General features: G+C 35.9%; 1 protein-coding gene across 1 annotated transcript in view; it reads right to left on the bottom strand.

The window, feature by feature from the left end:
* Positions 1 to 25,655, bottom strand: part of LOC150096851 (mdm2-binding protein-like) — a 269,877-nt gene that overhangs the window by 36,719 nt on the left and 207,503 nt on the right. The window contains exon 17 of the mRNA XM_090408172.1: positions 2,131 to 2,206. Within this exon, the coding sequence (XP_090264298.1) occupies positions 2,131 to 2,206 (76 nt within the window). The remainder of the gene's footprint in view (positions 1 to 2,130; positions 2,207 to 25,655) is intronic.

Below are 25,655 nucleotides of genomic sequence, written 5' to 3'. Positions count from 1 at the left end.
CATTGCTGGTGAAGCTTGAAGAGAGGGAGAACAACCAGAGAAAGTTGCCTATCCAATTACAGAGGGTGGCAGGGAGACCAAAGGATGGTAATATGTTAAGCATGTGACAATGTCACACACAATCGAAAACTTTGGAAATGTTGAGGGTGACAAAAAAAAAAAAAAAAGACTTCTCTGAACACTTCCATGGCACATGTCCAGTGGTGGGCAATGTAAGCTATGAGGTCAGCTGTGGATCTTGAGTGGCAGAACCCATACTGCTGGTTGCTGATTAACTGGTGGGCCTCTAAGTAGTGGAGGAGTTGGCTATTGATGACTTTCTCCATTATTTTGGATAGGACTGAGGTTGATGGTGTAAAATCTCTTGTGGAAAAATTTTGCTTTGCAAATTTTTTGCAATTGATTTTCCAGTTTCTTTTCTCAATATTTAGTATTATTTATATATAATATACAAAATGTTACTGTAAAAGTGCATATACATTGTATGTAAAGCTGTAAGTAGGGATTATGCCAGATTAGTGATGCTGAACCAATCAAAGGCTGCAAGGTCAACCGATGTTGACCCAACAGGCAGAATAACGTCATTGCTAAAGGCTAATCCCGAAAAGATAGCATAAAGAACAAAGAGCGCCATTTTGCATAAAAGGAAATTGTGGCTCTTGGCTCAGGGCTGTTTTTCTGCTAGTCACCAAGGCTTTTGTTCTGGTCGTCATTGAGACTTTCTCCTTCCTGTCACTGAGACTTCTCCCATCGCAGGTCATCTTCCCATCAAGCACTGTAGGATCTTCGTCTCCAGATCGCAGCAGGCCGATTTCCTCATTGATGGCTCTCAAGTTTTAATCTCCAGAAGGAGAGCAGTTACACGCAAGCCTAGTGGTAACTATGACTGATTCCATATTGAATATCTGACAGAGGAAAGATATACAAGAGACTGCCTGTGATATCTATGCAAGGAAGTTAAACCAAAAAGAAGACCCTAAGAATCTGATGAAGTATGCAGTAATATGCTTGGACTCTTATTGATGGTAAAATTGTAAGTAGGCACTACTTTTGTATTTTTTTAGGAAGTGTATCTCGGAATTGTGAAAGTGCATACAAGAAATCAATTGTAAGCAGGCGCTAACTAAGCCCAAGTTCTGTGGAAAGATTGTTTGTTAATCTGCATGTTTTAAATAATGAATGTGTGTGTTTAGTTATTAAACTGGGAGTTTAATAACTAAACCCCCAGTAATTTGTGTGCATTGTGAGTTTTGTCTTATCAATTGCATTCTCTATTTGTAAAAAGGGTTAAGTGAGATTAACAGTATTTTATGTGTAATGTATTCTTGTCTAGTTTTAAAATAAATGTTTTTGTTTTGTAACTACCTGATCTGTTCTTTGGATAATGCACTATCTCCAAAAAAAAAATGCGAACCTACGGGTACATTTTTGTACGAATAGTCACGAATTGAATATAGAGAAATTGAATTTATTTAGTGATTAATTCCTGTTTTTACTCACTCTAACTTTCAAACAATATTTACTCAAATTAGATGGTGCAGTCGAAAATAAAAGAAATTTTCTAATTGGATTTGTATAAGAGTGGGGAGTGCATACATTAAATATATCTACAATACAAGGTTTGTTTAATAACAGGAGAGGACAGAAATCGATCACGGTAGATTAACTTTGACACGTTTTGTAAAGGCAGTTGATAGTCTTAACATAGTGTAGCTGAACAAAGTAAAGCAAAGCTAAGTCACAGTTAAATTAAAACAAATAAATAAGTAATAGTTTACAAAGGCGCAGCCGACATAAAAATTAAATAATTAACATTATTTTACAATGGCAACTGGTCACTAGTTTGATGGTAGACTTTAATCACCCTTTTTTGAAATAGGATGGATATGAGATTGCTTCCATAACAGATATGTATAATAGATTGTAGAGATGATGCAGGAGAAAAAACATTTTAGTATCCAAGTTATTTAGTTTCATTTCCATCCTTCAAGCCATCCAAAAATCCAGTGTAATATTAGCATTTAGCTGCCTTGCTTGGGTATCACTTTAAAAAAATATTTTAAAAATATTGAATAATTTTTTAAAGTTTTATGCAAAAATATTAAAGCAATGCAATTATGAATTACTCACCTTTTTGTGGTTTTCTGATAATTCATCAAATTTTAACACTATTTTTGCTTTTTCAACTTCTTTCACATGACCACTTCTATTTAAAGTAAGGAATAGAAAGGTCTTTTATGTAAATTTGTGTCAGATAAAAATATCACAGTTTTTCTATACAAACATAAAAACTATAAAAATGACTAATAAATTAAACTAAAAATAACAAATTTAACGAAAACCAAAAATGTATGCTTCTTTCATAAATGAAAATGATTGAGGAACCAACCAACGCCAACTGATGTAAAAAAAAAAATTGCTCAACTTCAGTTAAAATATACTTTGTCTAATGCAGTAGACATATATACTCTATATATACAGGGTGTTCGGGATAAATTTGACATATTTATAATTAATTATATTTTTCCGTAAGTTACATGTATTAACACACACTTCTCTTCATTTAAAAGTTTGGACCCTTCTTCATTCATATACAAGATGTCAGAAAGGATGGATAGCTGGAACCCACCTGAATCATGGAAGAGAATAACTTGTATCATGATGATTCGTGCCCGCCATCAAAATAAGGATATTACGACTGCTGCCCAATGCTCCCTGAATACAGTAAAAACAATCAGGCATGAACTAGAGACTTGCAATGGTGACTACGAGGATGTAGCAAGAAGAAAGATCCCTAGCAGACGATCTGATTGCGTTCGTACAGCAGAATTCCTCGCAAATCTGCAGGAACAGGTTTTGAAGAACCCTGGCATTGGAATTCGGGCTTTGTTCGTGGAGTTGCTAACTGTAGTCAAGCCCTGGATAACAAGGGTAGCCAATGGTAGGCCGTATGTATGGCAGCAGGATTCGGCCCCTTGCCACACCTCTGGGAAAAGTCAAAAATGGTTGTTTGAAAATTTCTACGACTTCACCAGTCCAAATGTTTGGCCTCCAAACTCCCCAGACCTTAACCCCATGGATTATTTTGTATGGGGCGCAGTTGAAAAAGACACCAATCGCACTTCCAGTAATACAAAAGCCCAGTTAATGGATAAAATTAAAACAGTTTTTGCGGCCCTTCCCAGGGAGACTTTAGCATCAGCTTGTTCGAGGTTCCGAAGCAGAATTGAAGCTGTGATCGATGCTAATGGTGGTTATTTTGAGTAAATCTTGTTGATAGTATTGTAATTAACTCTGCCTGTAATGTTTTTTTGTCAATTCATTAAATTTAATAGATACAAAGAAGATTTTCTTTTTCCTTACGAAACTGTTAAATTTATCCCGAACACCCTGTATGTCTATATATAGGGGTGCTTAAAGGTCAAAGCTGTATAACTGACAGGAGACCTCCACATAGCCTTTAAAGGAATGCGGAGAACCGACCAGGGCTTCTGACCTAATGTCCAATCCTCACCTTCTCGTGGTGCACCCTGTTGGGTATCTACTTTGATACTGAACGAACGAGGATGGGCTGGCAATTTGGGATTTAGCCAACCAAATTGTATTTTTATTGGTTAAACCAAAATAAAAAATGATGGTACAACATGACAAAATTTCATGCTGGCTGGGGCGTCGCCCGGTTAAACAAGGCCCCCCATTGTTTTCGAAAGGGAACCAGGACGAACAGCGAAAAGTCAGCTACTGGAACAAATCTGAAAACAAACCCCAACTCAACATCACCAGAGTTAAAGATCGGTACTATCAACGTAAGAAGCCTGAATGGCAAAGAAATGGAGCTAGCTGAGGAATTAGATAAGTACCAGATCGACATAATAGGGGTGACTGAAACAAAAAAGACCAAAACTGCTGAGATCTTTCTGAGCAATAAAAACAAAATGTTATATTCAGGCAATGACAATCAAGGAAAAGAATGAGTAGCCATAGTATTCAACACAAAATACGAGGCTAATCTTCTTGAATGGCAGTCAGTCTCAAGTAGAGTAATGTGGGCAAATATGAGAATGGGGAACTGGACAGTGAGACTTATTTGTGCCTATGGTCACACAGAAGGTTCTACTAAGGTAGAACCTTAGTAGGTTCTACCTTAGTAGAAGTGGAGGAATTTTTTGGCGCTTTAGAAAAAGCAACTGACACAATGAAAAATGAAAAGTTGGTCCTTGTTGGGGATCTAAATAGCAGAGTAGGAAATGATTGTGAGCCATACAAAAATATTTTGGGAAAATTTGGAGAAAAGAGCAAAGCTAATAATAATGGCAAATATCTGTTGGATTTCTGCTCAGGACATGGACTGGTTATTACTAATGGTTATTACCATTAGTAATAACTGGTTATTACTAATTACTGGTTATTACCATGTTCCAACATAAAAATGTGCACAAATTCACATGGAGAGAAAAGGCTATGAATAAGAAAAGTCTCATTGACTATGTTATTGTGGATAGTGATGTTTTCTCCCTGGTGCAGGACACCAGAGTGTACAGAGGATTTGAAATTGGAAGTGATCACTATTTAGTCTTAAGCAGGATAAAATTGAATTTCATATTGAAAAGAATAACATGTAAGAAAGTTTTAAAGCGAATAAAAGTTGAGCAGCTCTCATATGTGAACTGTAGACTAAAATACAGAAAGATTATTGAAAATAAAATAAAAGAGTTTGAGAACAGGAATCAAACCTTGGAGATTCAGTGGCAAACTCTGAAGAAAACATTGATTGATTCTGCCAGAGAGGCATGTGGTGAGGTTGTGTGCAAGGATAAAAAAGTCAGAACTCCCTGGTGGACACAGGAAGTTAAAGGGGCAGTGAAGGAAAAGAAGAAAGCATATCAAAAGTTCCTGGCAAATAAGTCAATTTTTACTCTTACAGAATACAGAGACAAATGTAAGAAAGCTAAATAGTGTGTAAAACTAGCTAAACAAAAGTCATGGGAGGACTTTGGCAAGAATATAGAAAATAAATATCAAGAAGGTGGCAAAATATTCTGGAGGTTGTTGAAGAAGCTTAGGAATGGAGGAAAGATTGCTGTAAAAGGAGTTAGAGATGATAAAGGTGACATGAAAACAGGAGAAAAAGATATCCTTGAAGTATGGAGTAATTACTTTGAAAAACTGCTAAATGAAACAAGCAGTGATGACAGCATAGTGATAAAAAACACTGACCAGGCATGCAGTCAGGAATACATATCCATACCTGAAGTAGAAAAAGCCATCCATGGCTTGAAATGTGGAAAGGATGCAGGAGTAGATAATATTCAACCAGAAATGCTGAAGTATGGTGGTATAAAAGTCTTACAGTGGCTGCACTGCATAGTTCAGAAAGCCTGGACAGAGGGACAAACTCCCAATGATTGGAGTAGAGCTCTCATAGTACCCATATATAAAAAGGGAAATAAAACTGAATGTGAGAATTACAGAGGTATTTCCCTACTGAGTGTTCCTGGCAAGATCTATGCAAGTATACTTGAGAAACGGTTGAGAAGAATTGTGGAAGAAAAGCTTGGTGAAGAACAAGCTGGATTCAGGCTAAATAGAGGCTGTCAGGATCAGATCTTCACTTTACGACAAATAGTCGAGAAAGCATGGGAATACAACAAAGATCTGTATTTAAGTTTTGTCGATTTGGAAAAGGCATATGACAAGGTGCCAAGAGAGAAGCTATTCAATACGCTGCAGTTATATGGTGTCAATGGGGCATTATATCAAGCAATACTTAGTCTTTATTTGAGTTGTGAGTCAGCAGTTAGAATTGAAGGAAGTACAGGAAGATGGTTTAATGTTAAATCTGGTGTGAGACAAGGATGTACATTATCCCCTCTGTTATTCATTATCTATATGGATCACATTATGAAGGAATGTGGTATTAAACCTGATATCAAAATTGGAGATGTTAATGTCAGCTCTTTGCTTTATGCGGATGATGTTATACTTCTAAATAAATCCGCTACAAGTCTGCAAGATTCTCTGACTAAATTGAATAGCTGTTGTGATAGATATGGTATGAAGGTCAGCAATAAAAAGACAAAGACAATGAAAATAGGCAGAATCATTGAAAATGTCAACTGTGTTGTGAATGGAGAACCTATGGAACAAGTAAAACATTTCAGCCACTTAGGCACGATTTTTACTGAAGATGGTAAATTAAATATAGAAATAGACAACAGAATCAGCAAAGCTGGTATGGTGGGAAGTCAGTTGAATAAATTCATATGGAATAAGAAAGAAATTAGTCGGAACACTAAATTACCTGTATACAAGACAGTGTTCAAATCAGTTTTAACTTATGGATCTGAGAGCTGGGTCAGAAGTAAAACACTTGACCAAAGACTAGAGACCGCAGATATGAGAGTCCTGAGAAAGATTATAGGCGTGAACAGATGGCATTAATGGCAATATCATATTAAAAATGAGAATATTAGGAAAGAACTTGACATTGTCAGCATCCAGGAATGCGTTAGCAGAGCTAATCTCAGGTGGTATGGTCACTTAAATAGAATGGGAGAGGAAAGATTAGCAAAACAAGTGTTCTCTGCCAGGTTGGCAGGAAAACGACCAAGAGGAAGACCAAGATATAGGTGGATTGATACGGTACAAAGTGCCTTAGACGATAGAAATATAAGATCTGATAATGTTTGAGTCTTGACAAGTAACAGACTGATTTGGAGGAAAATTGTAGATAGGAAGTTAGTAATGATGTAATTTTTTCATGTAGTACTGTCATATCCTGTACACCACTTGAGGGTACATTTCAGGAAATTGATGATTATGATGATGATAATGCAGTAGATGTTTTTCTTTGAAAAAGAATTAAACAGAGGACAGAGGAAATGAAACAAGAGGAGCAATATTGTTGATGATATCTGAAGAACTTCAACCACAAAAATAGACATTAAGGGGGTGCTTAAGGGTCAAAGCTGTATAACTGAGAGGAGACCTCCACATAGCCTTTAAAGTAATGCGGAGAACCGACCAGGGCTTCTGACCTAATGTCCAATCCTCACCTTCTCGTGGTGCACCCTGTTGGGTATCTACTTTGATACTGAACGAACGAGGATGAGCTGGCAATTTGGGATTTAGCCGACCAAATTGTATTCTTATTGGTTAAACCAAAATAAAAAATGATGGTACAACATGACAAAATTTCATGCCGGCTGGGGCGTCGCCCGGTTAAACAAGGCCCCCGTTGTTTTCGCCAGGGAACCAGGGCGAACAGCGAAAAGTCAGCTACTGGAACAAATCTGAAAACAAACCCCAACTCAGCATCACCAGAGTTAAAGATCGGTACTATCAACGTAAGAAGCCTGAATGGCAAAGAAATGGAGCTAGCTGAGGAATTAGATAAGTACCAGATCGACATAATAGGGGTGACTGAAACAAAAAAGACCAAAACTGGTGAGATCTTTCTGAGCAATAAATACAAAATGTTATATTCAGGCAATAACAATCAAGGAAAAGGAGTAGCCATAGTATTCAACACAAAATACGAGGCTAATCTTCTTGAATGGCAGTCAGTCTCAAGTAGAGTAATGTGGGCAAATATGAGAATGGGGAACTGGACAATGAGACTTATTTGTGCCTATGGTCCCACAGAAGGTTCTACAAAGGTAGAAGTGGAGGAATTTTTTGAGGCTTTAGAAAAAGCAACTGACACAATGAAAAAGGAAAAGTTGGTCCTTGTTGGGGATCTAAATAGTAGAGTAGGAAACGATTGTGAGACATACAAAAATATTTTGAAAAAATTTGGAGAAAAGAGCAAAGCTAATAATAATGGCAAATATCTGTTGGATTTCTGCTCAGGACATGGACTGGTTATTACTAACACCATGTTCCAACATAAAAATGTGCACAAATTCACATGGAGAGAAGAGGCTAGGAATAAGAAAAGTCTCATTGACTATGTTATTGTTGATAGTGATGTTTTCTCCCTGGTGCAGGACACCAGAGTGTACAGAGGATTTGAAATTGGAAGTGATCACTATTTAGTCCAAAGCAGGATAAAATTGAATTTCATATTGAAAAGAATAACATGTAAAAAAGTTTTAAAGCGAATAAAAGTTGAGTAGCTCTCAGATATAAACTGTAGACTAAAATACAGAAATATTATTGAAAAGAAAATGAAAGAGTTTGAGAACAGGAATCAAACCTTGGAGATTCAGTGGCAAACTCTGAGGGAAACGTTGATTGATTCTGCCAGAGAGGCATGTGGTGAGGTTGTGTGCAAAGATAAAAAAATCAGAACTCCCTGGTGGACACAGGAAGTTAAAGCGGCAGTGAAGCAAAAGAAGAAAGCATATCAAAAGTTCCTGGCAAATAAGTCAGCTTTTACTCTTACAGAATACAGAGACAAATGTAAGAAAGCTAAACAGTGTGTAAAACTAGCTAAACAAGAGTCATGGGAGGACTTTGGCAAGAATATAGAAAATAAATATCAAGAAGGTGGCAAAATATTCTGGAGGTTGTTGAAGAAGCTTAGGAATGGAGGAAAGATTGCTGTAAAAGGAGTTAGAGATGATAAAGGTGACATGAAAACAGGAGAAAAAGATATCCTTGAAGTATGGAGTAATTACTTTGAAAAACTGCTAAATGAAACAAGCAGTGATGACAGCACAGTGATAAAAAACACTGACCAGAATGCAGTCAGAAATACATATCCATACTTGAAGTAGAAAAAGCCATCAAAGGCTTGAAATGTGGAAAGGCAGCAGGAGTAGATGATATTCGACCAGAAATGCTGAAGTATGGTGGTATAAGAGTCTTACAGTGGCTGCACTGCATAGTTCAGAAAGCCTAGACAGAGGGACGAATTCCCGATGATTGGAGTAGAGCTCTCATAGTACTCATATATAAAAAGGGAAATAAAACTGAATGTGAGAATTACAGAGGTATTTCCCTACTGAGTGTTCCTGGCAAGATCTATGCAAGTATACTTGAGAAACGGTTGAGAAGAATTGTGGAAGAAAAGCTTGGTGAAGAACAAGCTGGATTCAGGCCAAATAGAGGCTGTCAGGATCAGATCTTCACTTTACGACAAATAGTCAAGAAAGCATGGGAATATAACAAAGATCTGTATTTAAGTTTTGTCGATTTGGAAAAGGCATATGACAAGGTGCCAAGAGAGAAGCTATTCAATACGCTGCAGTTATATGGTGTCAATGGGGCATTATATCAAGCAATACTTAGTCTTTATTTGAGTTGTGAGTCAGCAGTTAGAATTGAAGGAAGTACAGGAAGATGGTTTAATGTTAAATCTGGTGTGAGACAAGGATGTACATTATCCCCTCTGTTATTCATTATCTATATGGATCACATTATGAAGGAATGTGGTATTAAACCTGATATCAAAATTGGAGATGTTAATGTCATCTCTTTGCTTTATGCGGATGATGTTATACTTCTAAATAAATCCACTACAAGTTTGCAAGATTCCCTTACTAAATTGAATAACTGTTGCTGTTGTAATAGATATGGTATGAAGGTCAGCAATAAAAAGACAAAGACAATGAAAATAGGCAGAATCATTGAAAATATCAACTGTGTTGTGAATGGAGAACCTGTGGAACAAGTAAAACATTTCAGCTACTTAGGCACAATTTTTACTGAAGATGGTAAACTAAATATAGAAATAGACAACAGAATCAGCAAAGCTGGTATGGTGGGAAGTCAATTGAATAAATTCATATGGAATAAGAAAGAAATTAGTCGGAACACTAAATTAGCTGTATACAAGACTGTGTTCAAACCAATTTTAACTTATGGATCTGAGAGCTGGGTCAGAAGTAAAACACTTGACCAAAGACTAGAGACCGCAGATATGAGAGTCCTGAGAAAGATTAGAGGCGTGAACAGATGGCATCAATGGCAATATCATATTAAAAATGAGGATATTAGGAAAGAACTTGACATTGTCAGCATCCAGGAATGCGTTAGCAGAGCTAATCTCAGATGGTATGGTCACTTAAATAGAATGGGAGAGGAAAGATTAGCAAAACAAGTGTTCTCTGCCAGGTTGGCAGGAAAACGACCCAGAGGAAGACCAAGATATAGGTGGATTGATACGGTACAAAGTGCCTTAGACGATAGAAATATAAGATCTGATAATGTTGGAGTCTTGACAAGTAACAGACTGATTTGGAGGAAAATTGTAGATAGGAAGTTAGTAATGATGTAATTTTTTCATGTAGTACTGTCATATCCTGTACACCCCTTGAGGGTACATGGCAGGAATTTGATGATGATGATGAAAGAATTAAACTAAATTTTAAATAAAAATAATTAAGCTTTGTCTTTGTAAGCTGGTCTACCCAAATGGAAACTGAGAAACTTTTAATACCAATCGCATGCAGAAGAGGCTGCAAAAGCTATAACACATTACTGCTATGTGTAAATGGTCAGGAAGAGAGAAGGAACCTGTTGATATGCAGCAGTTTTATACAGCTGGAGACCATAGTCCTTTGGGGAAAATGTTGTAAAAATCTCTCTCTCTTTGTTCTTTAGAACAGACAGTGTGTTTCGGTTCAGCACTTGTATTAAAGAAGAAATACATTTACTATTCTTGGATGCTAATAAACACTAAACTATTTAGTTTTTATTGTGGCATTGTTAGTTTTGTAAGTGCTATTGTTTAAAAAAAACATTTTAGATGGCAATGATGTGTATGAAAAAATGGAAGTCAATACTTCCTTACTCACTGAATTTAATATGAGGTTTAAATGTAGTGTGTGTGTTCAATGCACTTATTACCAAGAGTGAATGATTTATAATATGAAAGCAAGAGAGTGTGTCAGAAATGTTTCATGCATGAGTGCAAGAAATGCGAGGTTTGTTCAAATGAGAATGAAGTAACTAGTATTAATAATGTAAGGCAGGATAGTGAGTGTTGTAGAGAATGTAGTGGAAAGACTGAACAACAGTGGACAAAATATGAATAAAAGTATGAGTGGCTGAAGATAATGTGGATGATGGGATAGATGAGGAGAGAAACAGCATGCTTATGGGAGAGTCCTTCACAAGACAAAATATAAGTTTGAACAATTTGAGAAACAACTGGTATGTGGCAACAGCAGAATGGAAGAAAAAGCAAATGGTAAAGCATGAAAGAATGAGAAACTGGGAGTAAAGTGAGAGTATTGTATGACAATTTATGATAAGCACTGCAGTGCACTAAATGAGAATGTGAAAAACAAGCAGACTTCCAAGTGTGAAGATCAAGGATGTTGGTGTAGCTGCTAGTTTGCATATGAAAGAAGTAAAAAAAGAGTTGATTGTTTTGACAGACACAAATGATTTGAAAGGTAAGAAATATGCAATGACAGAAGATATGGAAGAGCTGCTGGAAGTGAAAAGCAGATTCACAAAGAAAGATTGTGAATCTGCTGTTTTGATATGATAGGACTGATTTAAGAAGAAGGACCACGAATGTTAACGAGTTAATGAGAATATTGTGCAGGAGGAATGGTGTGCAGTTTACAGATGTATGAAGTGATTTTGATGGATGAGAGAGTACTTGTACATGCTTGATGTACTATATTTGAATGGTTTTGGAACTAGATGTTTAGAGAGAGTGTTGTTCAGTAAAAAGCTGGAACTGCAAAATAAGGAAAACTAGAATATAAGAGGTATTGTATTTTCAGGGAGGACAGAGGAAATGAAACAAGAGGAGCAATATTGTTGATGATATCTGAAGAACTTCAACCACAAAAATAGACATTAAGGAGAATTTTAAATTTGAAGGAGATAGTTCATTTGAGGCTAATTGGTGTAAGATAGATGCCAACAGCACAAAATCTATTGTTGGTTGCTGCTATAAACCTGGGAGTCCAGATGAAGATGTGGATGCCATGCATCAGCAGATTAGCACAATGAATGCTGGTTGAGTCATTATCATGGGGTCTTCAACTATGGGAATATAAATTTGAAGGAGGAAAGAGCACACTGCAAGATAGAAATGAAGCTACAAGGAATGAATGTCAATAGTGCATGAGAAATGGTCAGGGATCATTTGGGAGAGGCAGTATCAGACTGCATACCCACAGTCAGGAGGATAAACCAAATAGGGGTTGAATGGATGAGTTGCAATATAAAGCAGAAGCTACAAAAAAGAGAGAGACAAGATTGTGGGCAGAATATAATGAAAAAGATGATGTGCATGCTCATAAGCAATACAAAGTGCAGGCAAGAAGAGGGACTTGTGTGGTAAGAAAGACTAAATCAAGATTATGAGAAAATTAGCTAAGCAGGCCAAAGTAAATCCAAAAAAGAATTTTTTCACAATGTAGTGAGTAAGAGGAAGAATGATTATGGAATAATAACTTTCAACAATGACAATGATAAGAAAGTGACATAAGCAGAAGAAACAGTTGAGTTGCAGAGTGATCATTTTACAAGGGTGTATCATCCAGATGGAGATTTTGCAGCTGCTTATGTAACGGAGATTGATCTAAGAACTGAGGTAGATGAACTGGATGGCATGTTCGATAGATTCATGTAGCACATGGATCTATCGAACAACAATAGGAATTGAATTCAAAAAACAGAAGTGTGCATGCTTAAATTGGAATTCCTCTATGTCAAACAGTCACATATTCATGGATTAAAACTACTGGACTGAAATTAAAATTAATGAATTAAATTAAAATATAACCGATAAATTATTTAATACAACTGAGGATAACAATTTCCCAAACGTTTAGAGTATTGAGACAGTTGTTCTGATTAAGATTAGGTCTATGAAGTAAGGCTTCAGCACTTTCTTTAAATGTTCATGTTTACATATGGATCAAAGTAGAAGCTTTTGTCACTGGATTCTGTGGTTAGTGTTTTTGATTCCATGTTGTGTAAGGCCAGCTTTATGAGGTTTGATAAGATGGATGTGGTCTTGATGTTCAGAGATACATTTATATATATATAGCCTGTATAGCTCTGAATAAGTGGCATTTGCACTCTATGGCGCTTGACTGCACGAAGGAAGATTTAGGTTAAAATTTAGTCACCCAAATAGAGAAATGTATTTTTTTATTAAGCCTTTTCTCGACCGGTTCCCAAGTTAGTTGATCTCTGGCATGGGCAAGCAGGCATTTTTCTCCTGGAAACTCTGGTTTTTCATCCCGTAAACTCAAAAAAATCGACCGTCAAACCCACACTATTTTCAGACATTAAAAATATTGTGTTAGGGTTAGGGACCATGAGATGGCAGCACTTGTTAGCCATCTTCTTCACTGCATACCGATTAATTAGTGATAGCCTTGGGCCGGCTATCTCTGATTGGCTACCAGTGATAATTGAACTGCTCACTCAGTCGCCAAAAGTTAGATAGGGCTAAAAAGGTCTTGCCTACTCCCTATACAGGAACAAAAAGGCGTCAGCTGATTTAAAATTAAAAAAAAATATATTTACATTTATAGACAAGACGCCCACAGGGCTCCTATACCATATATTAAAGGCATCTCTAAACGTTTGGCAAAAGTTATGAAAAAATATCAACCCATTGCTACCTATAAACCCATCAACCAAATTCACAACTTGCTACCTTCTCCAAAAGACAAACTCTCACCAATGATGCTATGTGCATTTCCAATATGCACGTTTCCAATTTTGCTTTTGTTTTACTGGTTAATAAGTTACAATCTTTGTAAATATTTGGGAGATTTTTAACTGAACAGTATAAATGTAAACATTACACCATCCCTTAAATAAATAAGAAAGTGCTACAGAATTATGGAAATGAATGAGCTGGCAAAGCTTGTGCTGTGTTTGGCTCATTCTCTAGGACTACATCCTTCAGCCTCTCCAGAGGAAGTAAACTTGTGTGGAATTGTTCAAAGAGTATTTTGATTTTTTTTTTTTTTTTTTGAAATCTCATGAAGAAATATACAAAAATAAATCTACAAGATCAGATGGTCTGCTGAATATCTAGCTGTGGCAACATTCAACATTTGGTTAAAGTGGCTCAAGCTCTAGAATTCAAGAAGGAAATTTCGCCCAAGAAATCAAATCTGAGTTGAATAGTCTCTACTTGCAAAAATTATGTTTTTTTGTTTCATTTTTAAGTTGATTAATCAGAAAAATTACATTCAGAAAGAAGACATAATTCCTGCAGGTCTCTCGTTAATGCAAGCTTTGATCCATACCTTATAAAGAATGAGACAGGCACCTATTGAGGATTAGGTAGAAAAGCATAAACAATTTTTGCTAGAATGGAAATGGAAGTTCTTCTTGAGAAGTGAGTTCCTAAGTGGAAAGAAGAATTTTATAAATTGTCTCCAACTGAAGCTAGAATGTTGTCGCTTGAACAGCTTTTTGCTCATGAAGCTAACCATGTTTTTTGATTACATAATTAAAGAAATAGAGACTAGAATAGAAAGTATAAGAAGCCTGAACACGAACTTTGCATTTCTTAATAGGTCTGAAATAATGAAAATGAAAATCCACTATTTACAAAAAACAGATCCATCATGAAAATATACTTGAGACCTAATGCTGTCAAAGAACTCATCATTTTTTCAAGTGTAAGCTCCATTTATAGTTCGAAGGATAATGGCAAATATCTGTTGGATTTCTGCTCAGGACATGGACTGGTTATTACTAACACCATGTTCCAACATAAAAATGTGCACAAATTCACATAGAGAGAAGAGGCTAGGAATAAGAAAAGTCTCATTGACTATGTTATTGTTGATAGTGATGTTTTCTCCCTGGTGCAGGACACCAGAGTGTACAGAGGATTTGAAATTGGAAGTGATCACTATTTAGTCTTGAGCAGGATAAAATTGAATTTCATATTGAAAAGAATAACATGTAAAAAAGTTTTAAAGCGAATAAAAGTTGAGTAGCTCTCAGATGTAAACTGTAGACTAAAATACAGAAATATTATTGAAAAGAAAATGAAAGAGTTTGAGAACAGGAATCAAACCTTGGAGATTCAGTGGCAGGCTCTGAGGGAAACGTTGATTGATTCTGCCAGAGAGGCATGTGGTGAGGTTGTGTGCAAAGATAAAAAAATCAGAACTCCCTGGTGGACACAGGAAGTTAAAGAGGCAGTGAAGGAAAAGAAGAAAGCATATCAAAAGTTCCTGGCAAATAAGTCAGCTTTCTTACATTTGTCTCTGTATTCTGTAAGAGTAAAAGCTGACTTATTTGCCAGGAACTGTTGATATGCTTTCTTCTTTTCCTTCACTGCCTCTTTAACTTCCTGTGTCCACCAGGGAGTTCTGCTTTTTTTATCTTGTGTATGGGAGGATTTTGGCAAGAATATAGAAAATAAATATGAAGAAGGTGGCAAAATATTCTGGAGGTTGTTGAAGAAGCTTAGGAATGGAGGAAAGAGTGCTGTAAAAGGAATTAGAGATGATAAAGGTGAAATGAAAACAGGAGAAAAAGATATCCTTGAAGTATGGAGTAATTACTTTGAAAAACTGCTAAATGAAACAAGCAGTGATGACAGCACAGTGATAAAAAACACTGACTAGGCATGCAGTCAGGAATACATATCCATACTTGAAGTAGAAAAAGCCATCAAAGGCTTGAAATGTGGAAAGGCAGCAGGAGTAGATGATATTCGACCAGAAATGCTGAAGTATGGTGGTATAAGAGTCTTACAGTGGCTGCACTGCATAGTTCAGAAAGCCTAGACAGAGGGACGAATTCCCGATGATTGGAGTAGAGCTCTCATAGTACCCATATATAAAAAGGGAAATGAAACTGAACTATGAACTATGAATTACAGAGGTATTTCCCTACTGAGTGTTCCTGGCAAGATCTATGCAAGTATACTTGAGAAACGGTTGAGAAGAATTCTGGAAGAAAAGCTTGGTGAAGAACAAGTTGGATTCAGGCCAAATAGAGGCTGTCAGGATCAGATCTTCACTTTACGACAAATAGTCGAGAAAGCATGGGAATATAACAAAGATCTGTATTTAAGTTTTGTCGATATGGAAAAGGCATATGACAAGGTGCCAAGAGAGAAGCTATTCAATATGCTGCAGTTATATGGTGTCAATGGGGCATTATATCAAGCAATACTTAGTCTTTATTTGAGTTGTGAGTCAGCAGTTAGAATTGAAGGAAGTACAGGAAGATGGTTTAATGTTAAATCTGGTGTGAGACAAGGATGTACATTATCCCCTCTGTTATTCATTATCTATATGGATCACATTATGAAGGAATGTGGTATTAAACCTGATATCAAAATTGGAGATGTTAATGTCAGCTCTTTGCTTTATGCGGATGATGTTATACTTCTAAATAAATCCGCTACAAGTCTGCAAGATTCTCTGACTAAATTGAATAGCTGTTGTAATAGATATGGTATGAAGATCAGCAATAAAAAGACAAAGACAATGAAAATAGGCAGAATCATTGAAAATGTCAACTGTGTTGTGAATGGAGAACCTGTGGAACAAGTAAAACATTTCAGCTACTTAGGCACAATTTTTACTGAAGATGGTAAACTAAATATAGAAATAGACAACAGAATCAGCAAAGCTGGTATGGTGGGAAGTCAATTGAATAAATTCATATGGAATAAGAAAGAAATTAGTCAGAACACTAAATTAGCTGTATACAAGACTGTGTTCAAACCAATTTTAACTTATGGATCTGAGAGCTGGGTCAGAAGTAAAACACTTGACCAAAGACTAGAGACCGCAGATATGAGAGTTCTGAGAAAGATTAGAGGCGTGAACAGATGGCATCAATGGCAATATCATATTAAAAATGAGGATATTAGGAAAGAACTTGACATTGTCAGCATCCAGGAATGCGTTAGCAGAGCTAATCTCAGATGGTATGGTCACTTAAATAGAATGGGAGAGGAAAGATTAGCAAAACAAGTGTTCTCTGCCAGGTTGGCAGGAAAACGACCCAGAGGAAGACCAAGATATAGGTGGATTGATACGGTACAAAGTGCCTTAGACGATAGAAATATAAGATCTGATAATGTTGGAGTCTTGACAAGTAACAGACTGATTTGGAGGAAAATTGTAGATAGGAAGTTAGTAATGATGTAATTCTTTCATGTAGTACTGTCATATCCTGTACACCCCTTGAGGGTACATGGCAGGAATTTGATGATGATGATGAGGATAAAGGCATCAAGTGCTTTCCATCTTCTGTAGGAAATCTATAAAAATGACTTGCAAAATGCATTCCCAAATCTTTGCAGTCAACCGACAATTTACTAAATATTACCAACATCTGCAAATTGCGAGCCAAGCTTTAGTAAAATTAAACTCAACAAAAATTATTTTCATCTAAGATGAACCAGGAAAGCTATTGAACCAAGCAATCCTTACCATCGAAAGAGAAACAGCACATAAAATAAATTATGATCAAATCCTAGATTCAGAAAAAAACAGAATGTACACATTCAAGCAGACGTTTTTTATATTTTTACTAAGTAGAATCTACAATTATTATTTCTTATACATTTTTCTTCATTCAAAGTACAAAGCATTTACAGTTTTAAAATATAAAGTCAAAATTTCAAAACTTTATGAGAGGGACAGCAAAAATTGGCATGCATATATATATATATATATATATATATATATATATATATATATATCCTCCTCCAGGTTTTTGGTAGATCTGACCATGCTTTCACAAATATCTATGCTACAGTATAATATGAACATACAGTCAAGCATATACAGTGTACCTGTCTAAAGACACTCAAAAACATGCACACATTGAGATTATATTTATTATCATTATTATTAAGAGAGACCTCCAGGGATTCAGGAACTCATCGAAGGAGGCTATACTCTTCGCACCAGCTCTCATACCTGTTCTTGAATTCATTCATGCTACTTGCACACACAATGTCCAATGGCAATCCCCAATCATGAACCACTCTATGAGAGAAAAATCTAACCCTCATCCCCTTCTTGACAGCATTCATTCTCAACTTCCAAGGATGCCCCCACATAAATTTCATACTGCTACACTTTCAAATTCCCCTTCCAAAGTAAACCAGGAACAACCAGTTGATTTTTTGCAGAAGCATCATTGATATAACAAGCCACATAGAAGATTAAAGATGAAGACACTGTTAAGTAACTAAGAATAGCTGTAAGAATTTAGTCTCTAATATACACAAAGAAGTTGTCAGCTTATCTGAGAGTAAATATAATTGGCAGTGCTGCTTAAGATATTGCCAAATATTTATCTGCTCTCCTAAACTCCTCTTACAGACATTACAGTACTACTCAAAAATTCTTCCAATTTCATCTCTGAAATCAAGAATCTAAAATTAGCTTCCTCCAAAACCAGTTAGTTCTAACATAATCTTTTTACCAATATACATTTTGGCAGATACCTTGGAGTTTTTATGTGAAGATTTTCCTAAAGCCATATTACATCTTTTTCAAGAGTGTCATACAATTAGGCTATTTTACATAGAAAAGCAAAATCTATAAACAAGTTGAGGGAACCGACATGGGTAGCCCACTGTCTCTTCTTGTTTAGCCAGTTACTATCATGAACACTTTGAAGTGAATATTTCAATCCAATTCTCCCATTTAGCTCTGCTATGTCAATATCTGCAGTTTGGCAGCATTCAGATAAGAAACTCAAATGTTTCTGCAAAAAATCAACTGCATCATCATCCTAGAATGATGTTTATTTTAAAAACTGAACCTGAAGGCTCGTTTCCTACTTTTGCTCTGATTGTTTGAAGTCCAACAGATTCAGATGGCCAATCAGATGATAATATGGTTAGGCACATTCTCCTCCAACCACTGTTGTGTGGGCCTCACCTTGTGTGCAGGGGTTGAGTCCTGCACACAAGGCCACTGCCTACAGTGAAACAAGATGTTGTTCAGGGGCCAAAACACAGGTTTTGACCTCTTTCTTGCAGAAATGCAACTTGGATACCTCCTGATATGTCACCTCCCAGTAAGTCATCACTAACATGGAGTGATGAACTCTCTAAATCCTGGGCGCTATCCGACCATCCAGTCATATACCCAATCGTTTTGGCAGTCAACTGACTCTTCAATTGTGAAAATCTCATCTATGAAGAGAATATCTCTGTGTCTGTTATTCATGTATTGCAGGAGAAGTGCCTTTGATTTTATCACCCTCGGTGGCATAACTTGTTGTGTTAGGAAGTGTCCAGTAGAACGATGATAGGCTCTCATCCCCAGGTCATCAGTTAGTACACGACATTGTTCTCTGCAAAACATTCACCTCTTATGACATCACTTTCTGTGTTCTCATAGGATTATGGAGGATTAGGAATTCAGGACTTCACAGCCTCACCAGCTGTTGCATCCTAATGCAGCACAACCTGTTCTTTGGCAGTGAGATATGTCTTCTGTATCGTTATAATGGTTAACAGTCCGATACACAAACATCCTACTGATCCCGAGTATTTTTAGTGTGTTGAGGTGGTATTACATAGTTCTCATGATCTCCTACCTGAATGTTGACCTGTACAGTTAGACAAGTCTCTTTCTCCAATGATAAATCCACAACTGTTGGCTGCACACAGCGCCACTAATGGAATTTGGCTCATGCAATTCTGTGGATAGCACATGGAGGGGTGCAAAAGTTGAAACAGTATTTATGGCAAGACTAGGTACAAGCTGTTGCATATCATGTTACAGGACTTAACCTAAGACAAATTTCTGAAATGGTTAACTTCCCCAGCACATCAATATGAAACACTGTATGGAGATTGAACAGAAATGTCAAAATGGAACATTGGGTTGAAAAATCAGATTTTGTGGTCTGAAGGTAGTATTGTCTGACAATACATAGCATGTATTGTCAGAGCAGCATCACAAGAAAAATTTCAGTGCAATTACCACGGGATTTATTTCATTGCACGAAATACTTGCTCATGGAAATTCCTTTTCACAGGCAAGCTTATGATCATAAATCTCTTATAACAACAATTAATGCCTTAATGATGACAGTTGTGGGCTTAAACTGTAAAAGCTGGAATCAAGGAATGGAAACAGATCATTAACAAGCAATGAATTTTGTCATACTCTATTTTCATCAGAAGGGGAGTGACAGTCTGACAAATGTTGTGAACTACACCACCTTTAAAAAATTATAAATACCAGTTTCAGCAAGACGATCCCCCATATCACACAGCAAAATTCAGTTTGGCACTTGATTTGATAATAATTAAGTGCCTCTAATGAACTAGACAGCTTAAAATCTCAATCTTGCAGCTGCATGTGGAATGATAGTCATGAATTATGGTTTCTTCATCTGCTAATCCTTCATTGACTTTTAGTATTATTAATGTATTACAGGTTTGCAACCTTTTATGTTATGGATGTCATCATCACAACGCTGATTACGGGTATAGACCATACTGGTCTGTTCCGATCTCATTATCAATCCAAAATCCTTTTTTTGAGGTCTACGTGCCTTCTCTTTCCAATTGGTTTATAGTTTAGCATTTGTTTGTGATATCGGGTGTTGGCCATTCAGTATACATGTTGTATCCATTTTTGTTTATAATTGTTTAGTTTTTCATCTATTGATTTTGTTTTTGGTTCTTTTAAAATATCTTCATTTTTTTTTGGTCTAATAATGTGCATTTTGCAGTTCTCATAAATCTTATTTCACTTGTTTTTATTCTTTGTTTATAGTTTGTTTACTGCCCAAATTTCACTGCCATATAATAATGTGGGCACTGCTAAAGTATTGTATATTTTCAAGCATGTTTCTTTTTGTACTATATTTGGATTGAGTGTTCTATTTATCAGGCCTATAATCTGTAAAAATTTTGAAGATTTTAATTTTATATCCTTTTCTCCTTCATATGACATTTCACATCCAAGATAACTGAAAGTATTTATCTGTCCTATTATTTTATTATTAATAACTATTTTACTTCTAACTGGAATTTGTTCACAAAATGTCATTGTTTTAGTTTTATCTATGGAAATTTTCATTCCAAACTGTTCTATTATAACATTTATATATATTGCTCTTTGTAAATTGTCTTCCGTATCTGATATTATTACCTGATCATCTGCATATAATAGTGTATTTATTTTGTTATTCTGGGAAATTTCTATATCTGGATTGTTTAAGGTGTTTCACTATATTAATATTTCATTAATATCATCATCATCAAATTCCTGTCATGTACCTCAAGGGGTGTACAGGATATGATAGTACTACATGAAAAAAATTACATTATTACACACTTCCTATCTACAATTTTCTTCCAAATCAGTCTGTTACTTGTCAAGACTCCAACATTATCAGATCTTATATTTCTATCGTCTAAGGCACTTTGTACCGTATCAATCCACCTATATCTTGATCTTCCTCTGGGTCGTTTTGCTGCCAACCTGGCAGAGAACACTTGTTTTGCTAATCATTCTTTGCCCATTCTGTTTAGGTAACCATGCCACCTGAGATTAGCTCTGCTAACGCATTCCTGGATGCCGACAATGTCAAGTTCTTTCCTAATATCCTCATTTTTAATATGATATTGCCATTGATGCCATCTGTTCACGTCTATAATCTTTCTCAGGACTCTCATATCTGGGGTCTCTAGTCTTTGCTCAAGTGTTTTACTTCTGATCCATAAGTTAAAACTGGTTTGAACACTGTCTTGTATACAGCTAATTTAGTGTTCCGACTAATTTCTCTCTTATTCCATATGAATTTATTCAATTGACTTCCTACCATACCAGCTTTGTTGATCCTGTTGTCTATTTCTATATTTAATTTACCATCTTCAGTAAAAATCGTGCCTAAGTAGCTGAAATGTTTTACTTGTTCCACAGGTTCTCCATTCACAACACAGTTGACATTTTCAATGATTCTACCTATTTTCATTGTCTTTGTCTTTTTATTGCTGACCTTCATACCATATCGGATTTATTGAAGTATAACATCTTCGGCATAAAGCAAAGATCTGACATTAACATCTCCAATTTTGATATCATGTTTAATACCACTTTCCTTCATAATGTGATCCATATAGATAATGAATAACAGAGGGGATAATGTACATCCTTGTCTGACACCAGATTTAATATTAAACCATCTTCCTGTACTTCCTTCAATTCTAACTGCTGACTTACAACTCAAATAAAGACAAAGTACTGCTTGATATAATGCCCCATTGACACCATATAACTGTAGCGTATTGAATAGCTTCTCTCTCTTGGCACCTTGTCATATGCCTTTTCCAAATCGACAAAACTTAAATACAGATCTTTGTTATATTCCCATCATTTCTCAACTACTTGTCATAAAGTGAAGATCTGATCCTGACAGCCACTATTTGACCTGAATCCAGCTTGTTCTTCACCAAGCTTTTCTTCCACAATTCATCTCAACCATTTCTCAAGAATACTTGCATATTTCTTACCAGGCACACTCAGTAGGGAAATACCTCTGTAATTCTCACATTCAGTTTTATTTCCCTTTTTATATATGAGTACTATGAGGGCTCTACTCCAATCATCGGGAATTCGTCCCTCTGTCCAGGCTTTCTGAACTATGCAGTGCAGCCACTGTAAGACTCTTATACCACAATATCATCTACTCCTGCTGCCTTTCCACATTTCAAGCCTTTGATAGCCTCTTCTACTTCACGTATGGATATGTATTCCTGACTGCATGCCTGGTCAGTGTTTTTTACCACTGTGCTGTCATCACTGCTTGTTTCATTTAGCAGTTTTTCAAAGTAATTACTCCATACTTCAAGGATATCTTTTTTTTCCATTTTCATGTCACCTTTATCATCTCTAACTCCTTTTTTACAGCACTCTTTCCCCTATTCCTAAGCTTATTCAACAACCTCCAGAATATTTTGCCACCTTCTTGATATTTATTTTCTATATTCTTGCCAAAGTCCTCCCATGACTTTTGTTTAGCTAGTTTTACTCAGTGTTTAGCATTCTTGCATTTGTCTCTATATTCTCTAAGAGCACAAGCTGACTTATTTGACAGGAACTTTTGATATGCTTTCTTCTTTTTCTTAACTGCCTCTTTAACTTCCTGTGTCCACCAGGGAGTTCTGATTTTTTATCCTTGCCCCCAACCTCACACATGCCCCTCTGGCAGAATCAGTCAATGTTTTCTTCAGAGTTTGCCACTGAATCTCCTAGGTTTGATACCTGTTCTCAAACTCTTTCATTTTCTTTTCAATAATCTTTCTGTATTTTAGTCTACAGTTCACATCTGAGAGCTGCTCAACTTTTATTCGCTTTAAAACTTTCTTACGTGTTATTCTTTTCAATATGAAATTCAATTTTATCCTGCTCAAGACTAAATAATGATCATTTCCAATTTCAAATCCTCTGTACACTCTGGTGTCCTGCACTAGCGAGAAAACATCACTATCAACAATAACATAGTCAATGAGACTTTTCTTATTCCTAGCCTCTTCTCTCCATGTGACTTTGTGCACACTTTTATGTTGGAACATGGTATTAGTAATAACCAGTCGTCCATGTCCTGAGCAGAAATCCAACAGATATTTGCCATTATTATTAGCTTTGCTCTTTTCTCCAAATTTTCCCAAAACATTTTTGTATGTCTGACAATCGCTTCCTACTCTGCTATTTAGATCCCCAACAAGGACCAACTGTTCCTTTTTCATTGTGTCAGTTTCTTTTTCTAAAGCCTCAAAAAATTCCTCCACTTCTACCTTAGTAGAACCTTCTGTGGGACCATAGGCACAAATAAGTCTCATTGTCCAGTTCCCCATTCTCATATTTGCCCACATTACTCTACTTGAGACTGACTGCCATTCAAGAAGATTAGCCTCATATTTTGTGTTGAATACTATGGCTACTCCTTCTTTTCCTTGATTGTCATTGCCTGAATATAACATTTTGTATTTATTGCTCAGAAAGATCTCACCAGTTTTTGTCTTTTTTGTTTCAGTCACCCCTATTATGTCAATCTGGTACTTATCTAATTCCCAAGCTAGCTCCATTTCTTTGCCATTCAGGCTTCTTACGTTGATAGTACCGATCTTTAACTCTGGTGATGTTGAGTTGGGGTTTGTTTTCAGATTTGTTCCAGTAGCTGACTTTTCGATGTTCGCCCTGGTTCCCTGGCGAAAGCAACGGGGCCCTTGTTTAACCGGGTGATGCCCGAGCCGGCATGAAATTTTGTCATGTTGTACCATCATTTTTTATTTTTGTTTAACCAATAAGAATACAATTTGGTCGGCTAAATCCCAAATTGCCAGCCCATCCTCGTTCGTTCAGTATCCAAGTAGATACCCAAAAGGATGCACCACGAGAAGGTGAGGATTGGACATTAGGTCAGAAGCCCTAGTCAGTTCTCCGCATTCCTTTAAAGGCTATGTGGAGGTCTCCTCTCAGTTATTCAGTTTTGACCCTTAAGCACCCCTTTCATTAATACAAATGTTGAAAAGTGTTGGAGACAGAGGGCATCCCTGTCTTACTACTTGGTTTATAGAGTGTTTTTCATTTTTTTAATTTATTTTTATTTCATTATCTTTGTAATATATCAAACAGTATATATCTTTTACTTTGTCAAATGCTTTTTCGTAATCTATAAACAAAAGATGAGTTTCTAAATTAAATTGTCTTATTTTTTCTATAAGTGATTTTAAACAGAAAGTTGTATCCATTGTAGAGTGTTCCTTTTCTAAATCCATTTTGACATTCTAATAATATTTTTTCAATTTTTCATTAAGTATTCTACTATATATTTTGTAGCATGTATTCAATAAACTAATACCTCTGTAATTAGCAGGTTTTGTTTTATACCCTTTTTTAAATATAGGTATTACTATACTTGTATTCCATTCTATTGGTATTTGTCCACTTGTATTTATTTTATTTAAGAATTTTAATAATCTTTTCTAAATTTTTTTTCCAGCAAATTTATACAGTTCAGAGTTTATCCCATCTTCTCCTGCTGATTTGTTATTTTTTATATTATTTAGGTTGTCCTTTAATTCTTTCATTGTTATTAAATCATTTAAAGTATTTTGTAAGTTTTTGGCATAATTTTTTTTTTGATGTTAGTATTATCTGTCCAAAGATCTGTAAAGAAATCCAAAAATTCTTTTACATCTATTTCACAATTTATATTTGCAGTTTCTTTTATATTTGTATTCATATGTTTTAGTATTTTATATGCACTGGGTCTTATTTTATATATGTCATTTTCTAGATATGATGCAAATTTTTCCCAACTTTCTCTGTGTCTCTTTTGGCCATTGCTCATCTTTCTTTATATTTAATTTCATCTTCTTGTTTTTTGCTACTTAATCACTATCTTTTAAAAGCCAGATTTTTATTTTCAATTACTGTTTTTATTTCATTGTCCCATATATGTAATATTTATTTTTATGATATTTATTGTGATCATTATTTCAAGAATATCTTTATTGTGCTCTCGGGGGACCCTATAATCCCTAGAGAGCACGCCCCCTGGGGGAGCCCACCATGTGTGCGCGTGGTGGGATGGTCCAAATATACTGAATAAGGACTCGTGGACCAACAGGGCCCTAATAAGGGGCAATCATCTTGACTGTAAGGGAAGTGGCACTCTCATGGTCCCCTAGCTGGATCTATCCTCTCCTTCTTCTACTTTGAGGAAGATCCACTTACTTTAATCTTTCCTATAAGGCCTTA

Source organism: Typopeltis vanoorti, chromosome 18 (assembly GCF_054136105.1).
Source record: "Typopeltis vanoorti isolate ZY-2024b chromosome 18, IOZ_Tvanoo_1.0, whole genome shotgun sequence".
Classification (NCBI taxonomy): domain Eukaryota; kingdom Metazoa; phylum Arthropoda; class Arachnida; order Uropygi; family Thelyphonidae; genus Typopeltis; species Typopeltis vanoorti.
Note: the sequence above shows the minus strand (reverse complement) of the source record. Positions and strands in the feature narration are given on the sequence as shown.